At 38.0% G+C, this 10,478-nt stretch overlaps 1 protein-coding gene across 1 annotated transcript in view; it reads left to right on the top strand.

The window, feature by feature from the left end:
- The window catches only part of LOC108966635, a 21,366-nt gene extending 13,020 nt beyond the window's left edge, over nt 1-8,346 (top strand). Inside the window, exons 2-8 of the mRNA XM_018929646.1 lie at nt 50-594; nt 784-944; nt 1,201-1,402; nt 4,200-4,451; nt 5,691-6,622; nt 6,783-7,088; nt 7,480-8,346. Of these exons, the coding sequence (XP_018785191.1) occupies nt 89-594; nt 784-944; nt 1,201-1,402; nt 4,200-4,451; nt 5,691-6,622; nt 6,783-7,088; nt 7,480-7,733 (2,613 nt within the window). The 5' untranslated portion in view covers nt 50-88 and the 3' untranslated portion in view covers nt 7,734-8,346. The remainder of the gene's footprint in view (nt 1-49; nt 595-783; nt 945-1,200; nt 1,403-4,199; nt 4,452-5,690; nt 6,623-6,782; nt 7,089-7,479) is intronic.
- The last annotated feature ends 2,132 nt before the right edge of the window (nt 8,347-10,478 follow it).

The raw sequence follows: 10,478 nt of genomic DNA, 5'->3' as shown, positions 1-10,478 counted from the left end.
ATATAATTCTGTTTATTATATTTTAAAATATATATTTTTTTTATTTCAGCCATCTTGCAGTTAACTACCAGCAACAAAATCGTCAACGATGCGACACCGACAACACTCGTTACACACAGACAATGTCACAACTTGTCTGCTGCTGTTATCGCTGCTAATAGCTGCACCCATAGCTGCAAAGGCCGCCAGAAATTCGCGGTCGCACTTAGCTGGCAATGATAAGCCAAGTGTCGCAGCTGCAGCAGCAACTGCTAAGGCTGCCGGCTATCAAGCGCAGAGCGTCGAAGAAAATGAAGACGTTGGCTACTCAGCGGCAATTGTCACAAGTGAAGTCAATAAAACTGCAAAAGAAGACTCTTTGGCGGCGCTGGAGAACAATGAAAATGTCGGGCCTGCACAAGGTGAAGACAAAACAAAAACAACAAACACAGCTGAGCAGTTGGAGCAAGAAAACAAGGAATTACAATTAGATATTGATGATGAAGACATGGAATTCATAGACAAAGCCGGCGATGAAAATGATATTGCCAATGATAAAGAGAGCAGCTTTCAAAAGTGCGATAACGAGTTAATTGGTTTCGAGATTACAACGGGGTGAGTGGATCAAATCATTTAAAAAATTATAAGTTTAAATCTATTTATGATAGAACTTTTTAGGTCAGAAAAAAATAAACAAAAATAAAAAAAAATATATCTCTTATATATATATATATCTCCGATTATCTAAAAGAAAATGCGATGCGCTAATCTTAGAGATTATCTTACATTTTTTTATCGCCTCAGTTATGTCTTCTCCGCACCAGGAAAGCTACTAACTTCAATGCCAGGCACACTAATGTTAACGGATTGCTTGGACGCCTGCCGGAAAAATGCAGCTTGTCATGCGGCAAATTATGAGACTGGCCTATGTGTGCTCTTCTCGGCGAATGCGGATAAGCTGCCAGGTGGGTTTCAAAGAACTTATATTGAAAATGTCCAATATGCAATGAGATTATGATACTGCAATAATATACCCTCAGATAAACTGTATTTGCAGTAAACTCTCTGTTGCGTGATACTTGATATATAAAAGTCTAAATTTTTAAGTACTTTTGTTATATATGTATTCACTACTTTGTTGTCCAATTTCATTTAAAACATAATATTTTCTCATTTTCTTTTAACATAATCAATCATTTTTTTATTTCAATCGCCATGTAGGAGCTCTTGCCAAGTCTCAGTTCCCCGTCTTTACACTTTATGCACAAAAATCGTGTCTCGATCAACGCCCTTGCTCTCGCGCCTGGTATATTGATCGCGTTCAGGGCTACAAATTGAACGGCTACACGAAGCACAAGTTTCCCGCGGAAACACGTCGCAATTGCATACAGTTATGTTTGGGTCAAACGGAATTCACATGCAGGTGAGTCCAATTAGCGCTGATTTACAGATTATATAGACGAGATAAAGCTGATAAAAATAGTATACACGTAAAGAAGCTATTTGTATAATATGTAAAAGAACGGAAAATAAAAACCAAAATATGTTCTCTTCATGTCGCTCAGAAGATGTAAGTTTCACAAATTAATGAGTGTTAGTAAGGTCTTAAAATAATATATATAAAGATATAAGACATTATAACTAAAATGTTGCCTGATCAAAAACAAAGTGGTTTTTAGAACATATAATTTATTCAGTGACTTATTTAGCTAAATATGTACATATTGTGACATAATAAACAGAGTTCGCGCGTGATCCTTAGTTATAACAAGTTTAATTTCGATACATTATAAGCCGCTGAAGCTATGTAACTTGTATCCCTTTATAGAAACCAACTTATATGATTTTCCGTTGAATAACTCAAGCACAAATAAAGCAACCGAAATAGAATTTAGTACTTATATAGTATCACTGATATAATGAGATCTCGGTCTAGTTAGTTTCCTTAGTTAACAACAATTTTCGTGGATGTGGATTGTAGTATTTCACAAGAATTATGGTAAAAATGAAAGTATGCGTCTATGGTGTTTTTCGATCGGGTGAAAGCTTTCAAAGCTTATACTGTTATTAAAGCATAACAAGCCGGCAAAATGCTCAATGTTCTACTGTAAGTTACTGACAGAGCAAGTAAAATTCCTGAAAAAAATTAAAAAAAAAAATTTACAAAATAAATTTCAAACTTTATGAAGATTATTATTTTTACTTACACAAAAAAGAATCGTCTAAGTCTCAAACTCCAAGTTTACGGTTAAGTTTCTATTCGATATCAAAGCTGCAACAGACTTAATTTGGCGCAATAGACTATTAAACAAAATGGAACTATCAAAATGTCGCCAAAATAAAATATATAAAATTGTACAGGGTTTTCCAATAAGAGTGATATGATTTATTTAAAAAAAAAACACACACCAAATGTTAGGAAATTCAATTTTTTTATTGTCATTCAAATGGCCCCACGACTTCTTTTGCAGGAAGGAATTTTCAGATACTTTTTCTACTAAATCAAGTTGTATGTCATAAAATAAAACACTCAATAATGATTTCTAAGCTAGAAGAGCTTCTGAATTATGGCTAAAGAACAATGACTTCAAATAATCTCACAGAAAGTAGTCTAATTGTGTTAAATTAAAATTTCTTGGAAGCTATTTCAAAAATTTGTAAAATAATCGAATCTTCAAACTTCTCTCGCAACAAATCGGTTTTTGCAAGTGCTATATGCCACATAGTTTCATTATGTTGAAATCAGATGTTGCCAAGATCAACTTCTTCTAATTGGGGTCATAAGAAGTTGATTATCAATGATCTATACCGCTCGCTATTGACAGTAATGTTCGAAAGAAGTATGGACCGTTGATTCCACCAGACCAAAAACAACACTAAACTGTCAATTTAAGTGAATTGTTCATTGATAATTTGTGTATTTTTTGGGACAAAAATCGATAGTTTTGTTTATTTTCTGCACCACTCAGTTGAAAGTGAGCCTTATGGGTGAAGATGAGTTTCTTAAAAAATCAGCAAGCCTTGTTTCAAGGCAAAATCAAGAAAATCACGTTGTTTACGCCGATTCAATGGCTTCAGTTCTTGAGTGGGAACAATTTTATGTTAATAAAAGCTTAAATACCTTTTCAAATTCCGCCAGTTTGTGGTCTTGGGATCAACAGTTTGCGGTCGTCAGCAATGCTTACTTGAACGGCAAAAATATTTTCATTACTTCGAGCGGTTTTTTGTCTTATTGGCACTCGAACACTTGATATTACAGATACATTTCAAGGCGACTCGATTAAGTAGTAACTTTTAAGCACAAAATGCGATGGTATCTATACTCATAACCTAAATAAGTTAATTAACGTAAATACATATTAATATAGTATATGATTGTGAGATTAAAATGGAATTTACTTAATTTTTTCCAAGAATTTAGTGACACTGACCCGCATAATTCCCTAAGGCACGCTAAAACTATTTAACTTCATATAAAATATATTAATACTTTTATCGTCATTAATGGAAACACAAAAACTTAACTAGACTTCAAATAGACATATATCATCTTACTAACAACAAAGAGAAAATAAATTATTCATCGGCGCTCCTCTACTTAACAGCGTAGTAATCGCCGCTTACTAACCATAATTATTTATTCAATATATTGGATTTATTGGAGCGTAATTATTTTTTTCCAACGGACAAGCACATGTCCCAAGCCAAATAGAGAATAAATTTGCTTTTAATGCGCACTCTTCGCCATAATAGGTGCTTTGAAATGCGCACAAAAGCTCATCACTCATCACTCAACGCTCCACACACACAGCGCTCATTCACCAGCAGTAATTCATAACGCCGCGCCATTCACCGAACGATCGTGTTGTTGCCTTTAATAGCTTAATCAGTTGCGAATAATGGCCGGTGCGCTCAATAGCGAGCGAGCGGTCGGCCAAACAAGCGGGACACCCGACATTTATGTGTGATCAATTTCGCCTGCAAATCTAGCCAAGAGTAAGCGATGAATGCGGCACACACATACACGCCGCGCAGCGCCAAACTTAAACTTCAACAGAACGCTTTAGTTAACAACATTTCATAGCGCTTTTTATAGCTTAGCATTAGGAAGAGAATCAGCACACAAAAACTAACAACAACAACGCAAGCTTTAATCCTTGTTTTTTTTTACTCGCCACTAATCCGCCACTTTGTGTGGTTGCTTTCTTCTTTCGCTGCAGATCGGCCAATTTTGATCGCATTACAAAAACTTGTGAACTTTCCGAAATGGATCGTATGACGCTGAGCGGCACGAGCGCATTCCAGCAGCAAGATACTGTCGATTATCTAGAGAATAATTGCGCCGATGAGCCAAATAAATTGTGTGAATTCAAGCGCTTACCCGGACGCATATTGAAAACGGTGGATTCGGTGTATCAGGATATTGGCAGTTTTGATGAGTGTCGTGATTTATGTTTGAATGCGCCATACAGGTAAGTGCAGCAGGTGCCACTGGCAACAACAAAATTAAAAAAAAAATATGACCACATATAATACATAAACCAGTAAACGGCAAAATAAAAAAGAGCGAAAAAAATTATAATAAACCCGTCCGATGCGTAGTTGTTGCGCGAGCGCTACTCTGGCGCGTTGTTGCCTTAACAGTTTACTCTCTGCGGACGCAGCCTCAGCTGTCCGACACAGTTAGGCACAGGCGCAGTTGCACTTATAAGTACGCGCACCATAATTGTAGGTTGCAGTGACGTTCGATAATAGCCAATACTCGTATATTAACATGTCAATATATCATGTGTGGTGGCATGCAACATGACATTCGAGATGCCGCCAACGCTTGTTATTATTTATGGCTTTTTGTAGTTCTTCTATAAAGGTTACCCACCCCCCTTCATGCAACTTACCTAATAGCTGACGTTGTAAGCTTGTCCAGGTTATGCCTTGTGAAGCAATATTTTAATAACCTTCTGAGAATTTTTTAGCACGAGTATTTTACGAGGGTCGCCATGCTTAATAGCCACCCAAGTTGTGTGGTTAGAGTTTGCGACAACCAGAAGCCGGAAACGCCTTCAACTGGTTTTACCATCTGATGAGGTTTATCTAGACTGACAGAAGGCTAAATTTTCAAGCACACATCTTAGTAATTTTCGCCTTTAAAATAGATGCCAAAATAAGCATGCCAACGAGTAATCGAATTTTCCATACATTTTATATACGTTTCCATTTCGTATTGGCACTCGATAGAAGAGACTGTAGGAGCTTGATCGGAGTACTAGCTGATCATGATATATTGATATACTGGAAGAGGTATCAATAATAAGGCCACAGAGTCTGTTGAAATTTGCGTCAAGCGCAGGCATCCTAAAGGATGACTACTCCTCATTGACCTAGTGCTTGAACTCCATTGGCTCACAATACTAACCCAAACTAAACTATATACGCCTCGGCTATGATGGTCTGCAGTGCCTTTAGCGAAATTTGGTTTTTAATGGTGTTTTTGATATTTATATATATACGCTGTCAAGCATCTATTTTGGGACTGTAATCTGTGATTATATAAAAACTTGGATAAATATCTCGATATGGATACCTTGTTAGGTTAAATCGTCGAAATATCTCCCCACCAAATAAGTGTGATTCTTTTCTAACCTACCGAACCCTGCGAGCTCTACAATAGCTCTTCCCAACATCTGTTAACCCCGATATTTTTCCCACAGATGCCACTCGTATGACTACGGCGACACCGGTGATATGGTTTGTCGTCTCTCCCACCACAGCCGCATCACACTTAATGACGTGCAAGATCCTTATCTATCGGTACCCGAAGCGACGACATACGAACTCTCATCTTGCTACAATGTGACCATCGAATGCGGCGCCGGCGATATGATTGCGCGCATACGCACCTCCAAGCTCTTCGATGGTAAAGTATACGCTAAGGGCTCACCGAAATCCTGCGCTGTGGATGTGAAGAACTCGCTGGAATTTGAGCTGAGCATGGGCTATCAAAATCTCGAATGCAACGTGCGTCAAAGCAACACCGGTCGCTATATGAACGATGTGGTGATACAACATCACGACACCATTGTGACCTCTTCCGATTTGGGTTTGGCCGTGACATGCCACTATGATTTGACAAATAAATCGGTGACGAATAATGTGCTGCTAGATATTAAGGACGATTTCGAGCCGGCATTGAGCGAAGAGGTGATCGTCGATTCGCCGAATGTGTTGATGAAGATCACATCGCGTGATGGCAGTGATGTGCTGCGCACAGCGGAAGTCGGTGATCCGTTGGCGCTGAAGTTCGAGATACTGGATGCGCAAAGTCCTTACGAGATATTTGTGCGTGAGCTCGTAGCCATGGACGGTAGTGATAATGCTGAGATTACGCTGATCGATTCCAACGGTTGTCCCACCGATCAATTTATAATGGGTCCAATTTACAAGAGTTCGACTTCGGGCAAAGTCTTACTCGCACATTTTGATGCCTTCAAGTTCCCAACGTCAGAGTTGGTACAATTCCGCGCCTTGGTCACACCCTGTATGCCGACTTGTGAGCCCGTGCAATGCAATCAAGAGGATATCGGCGGCGAATTGAAGTCAATGAGTTCGTACGGACGCAGACGACGTGCGCTAAATGTGACAGGTGAGCGCTAATTTAGTGAATTCGGAGAGTTGAGTGTTTTATATAGGTTGAAAAACGAGCACGCGATTTCTTCATTCCATCTTCTTCTAATTTCATTTTGTATATTACCATTGTTGACTTATTTTTTGGTTTACTTCACCCCTTCTATTCATTCAATCAGCATTCGAGGGCGCTGTGTATACCAGACATGAACTGCAACAACAATTACTGGAACAGCAACACCAACAACTCATAAGCCGTCAACGACTTTTACGCCTGCGTAGTAAACGTGCCGCAGTTGCCTCCACCTCAACCAGCCAACCTAGTCAAGAGGACATGTTGTTGGTGCAATCCATACAGATCACCGACAAATTCGGCTTCGATAAGCAGCTGCAGCAGAAGCACACCAAAACATTGTCGAATGATGACAACGAGAAGGCGCTGATCGGCGGCAATGCTGGGTTAGGATATTGCGTTAATGCGATCGGTAAGAGAATTTTATTTTACGAGTGTGTAAATCAGCTTAGTTTTACTTAACATATAGAGGCATTAGAGGCGTTTACGTAGGAAGCTGCGTAAAAGCAATTAATGAGCCTCAGCTCACTTAATGTGCTTTAAGCTCATAGCGGTACATTTGACAAGACTTCAGCTAAGTATAAAGCTAGAAAAAAGCGTATTAAACAGCAAGAGCTCATATGTTGCTACAGAAAGCATGTCGTGCGTTTATTTTTATCAAAGTAAATTTCATAATTAGAGTTTTAAGAGGCTTACAACCAGCAACAAATATATTATTGTTATCAGATATTGTTACTAAAATCGCTTATCTACCTAAAGTATTATCCAAATTTGTCTTCAAAAACCCAAACTTTCTTCCTCAGGTCTTATATTGGCACTCACCGTTTTTCTGCTGGCTCAATTGGCTATCACCGCCGTCTGGAGCTACTTGCGTCAGCGACGACGAAAGCCCACCGTTAGAGAAAGTCCCAGCAGTTCGAAAGCATATGCTACACGTGGTGGCAACTCTACAAAAAGCTCAACAGCAATGAGCAAAAGCTCTACGAGCACGCGTACAGAGTCGCTGTGCAAAGTTTACGACCGAGCTTTCGACGGACGGCACGGCAGGCAATTTTAAGCGCATATGAGATATTTCTTCAATGAACAAACAAAAACATTGCAGAATGGACTAAATGGTGAGCAATTACTTTCGAAGAAAGTTATATTTGCAAGAAAAAAATCAGACAAGCGAATTTAAGCCGGGCGTTAAGCAGCAATTAGAAGAAAAAAAAAATAGTTTAGAATTGTATTTAATATTTAATTGAAACTCACATGCATTTTAATTTTACTCTTTACTATAAATGCCATGAATTCTTAATTGACTCAATTAATGACCATAAATAGATATATTAATAAGCGTTTCGAACAGCCACTTAAACAAGTCAATTAGCCGTTTTCGCTAAATATTGTTAGTGTTAATCTATCGCGCGAATTCTTAAAATTAGTGGCTTGTCTGAAATGCCTATAAGTATGTTTGTCGCACTTGAGAATAATTAAGCAACATTTATTTGCATTTATTTTATTTGAATCAATTTATGTCCATTTAGTAAAGCTTGAACATATTTATAACCACTAAGAGGGAATTATTCATTAAGCCTACACATACATACGTATAATATAGTAATTTAGTCGACTAAGTTAAAAGTGTAAATGAATTCGATAAATAAAAATCGATTAACTTACTTATAAAATGCTGCATTTTTTATTATCTATATTTTGAAAAGACACTATTTCAGAAATAGAAAATTAACGGTCAAGTAAGTATCTAATTTTCTCTCAATTTTTGAAAGTTCTTTCGAAATACAAATAACCAAAAACTTTTTTGAGTATCAAAGGTTACCCAGGTATAATACAATCTGAATTTGACTCAGATCGACAAAAAAAAAAAACATTTTCAGTTATTTTATTACCATATATAATGTAATAGCCTTTAAAGAAGAAGTATGTCATTTTCTATGATTAAACTAATTTTCTATAATCTTATCATCTCATCTTTAGTGCGTTCAGCGATTTTTGGTTTTTCGCTTTCGGGTCATCTTTGAATAGTTAGACAATTCACTAGATAGTTTTACAGTTTCGGTATCATATTCACAACCAATGACGCGTTTAATGAAAGTAGATTTCTCAGCTACATTTTCAAGCAGCTCTTTTGCCGTCTCCATTTGAGGTTGTTTTAGCAGAAGTTTCATTTCTTTTGTTGCAAGTCAAGTGACACACTTCTTCAAAATATTAACTAAAATGTGTCGAATCGAACCAAATCTTGAGGTACTCTGTTGTCTTTCTATTGACAACACCACGATTTCAAGCACTGTTTCCTTAACTTTTTCGATGTTATTGTCCTAAACAAGTCGAATGAAATAAGTTTTCGAAGACCTTCGTGAACTTCAGTGAATGCTTTGTGCCACTCAAATACTTGCTATTGCGCTAATGAAGACTCCCCAAAGGACTTATGCAATATTCTGAAAGACTCCGCGTCCCATTTTATTAATTAGTTTAGAAAACCTTCACCACCCTAACGGGGATTAGATACTCCGTTAAAACAACAAAAACTCCACATCTCTGACTCCATTGAAAGAAAATTTCAAGCGAGCTTATTGTTCAATATGTGATTTTTCATGACGAAAGCCGTCAAATATCAACAAAAGCTTTTAGCAATTAGCGCAAAAAAATAAATAAAATATGTCGATTTGTCAAATACGTCAACGAGCCTCAATATCTCCATTTTTGATTTACTCTTAAAATGATAATCTTATCAATAGACTTTAAAACGTTTATCTATATCAACTGGTACTCTGTATCTTGAATACTACAATATATAATAAAGTCATGCCCTGCACACTTCATTTAATTGGAACAACTTAAATTGCAAATCGACCAACAATATTGCTTGGAAGCTCCTTCTTCTTTAATGAAGTGACACCACTTACGCGGTTATAGGAGAATTAACAACAGCGCGCCAGTCCTTCTTCCATTTTGCTATTTGGCGCCAATTGGAGATCCCAAGGGCAGACAGGCAGGCTCTTTTCCATCTGGTCCTTCCAACGGAGTGTAAATCTTCCTCTTTCCGTGGCCAGGGTGCAAATTACCATAAATCTTCCACAAAACCTTTCTCTTTAGCACTCCTAAGGCCGACTCATCAAATGATGTCACAGCAGGACGGGGATCTTGAGTGACTTATAGTGTTTGGTCTTTGTTCGTCGAGAGAGGACTTTACTTCTCAATTGCATACTTCGTTAAAAGTACCAACTGTTGGCAAGAGTTACTCTGCGTTGGATTTCGAGGCTGACATTGTTGTTGGTGTTAATGCTTGTTCCAGCATTGAAGAAATTATCTACTACAAGTACTTCGGAGTTCTGACCGCCAACAGAGGCGTGGGAGTCGCCTTGTCTAAAACCCTGTTTGGTATCGAACGGCTCGAAGAGGTTCTTCCCGATCCTGACGGAACTTTTAGTGTTGCTCAACGTCAGCTTACATAGCCATATTAGTTTTGCGGAGGTACCAAATACAGAAATTGCGATATTAAGGCAGCTCTTTTTGGTGCTGCCGAAAGCAGCTTTGAAATCGACAAGAGGTGGTGTGTGTCGATTCTCTTTTCACTGGTATTTTCCAAAATTTGGTGCATATTGAATTGCTGGTCTGTTGCTGATTTTTCAGGCCTAAAGCCACAATGATAAGGTCCAATTAGTTTGTTGACGGTGGGCTTTAATCTTTCACATAAAACGCTAAATAAAACCTTAAACGCGATGGTGAGGAGGCTTATCCCACGGCAGTTGGCGCAGTTTGTAGGGTCTCCCTGTTTTTGGATAGGACAGAACACACTTAA

This window comes from Bactrocera latifrons, unplaced genomic scaffold (genome assembly GCF_001853355.1).
Source record: "Bactrocera latifrons isolate USDA-ARS-PBARC rearing strain unplaced genomic scaffold, ASM185335v1 scaffold_10, whole genome shotgun sequence".
Classification (NCBI taxonomy): domain Eukaryota; kingdom Metazoa; phylum Arthropoda; class Insecta; order Diptera; family Tephritidae; genus Bactrocera; species Bactrocera latifrons.
This window is presented reverse-complemented; position numbering and strand designations above follow the sequence as displayed.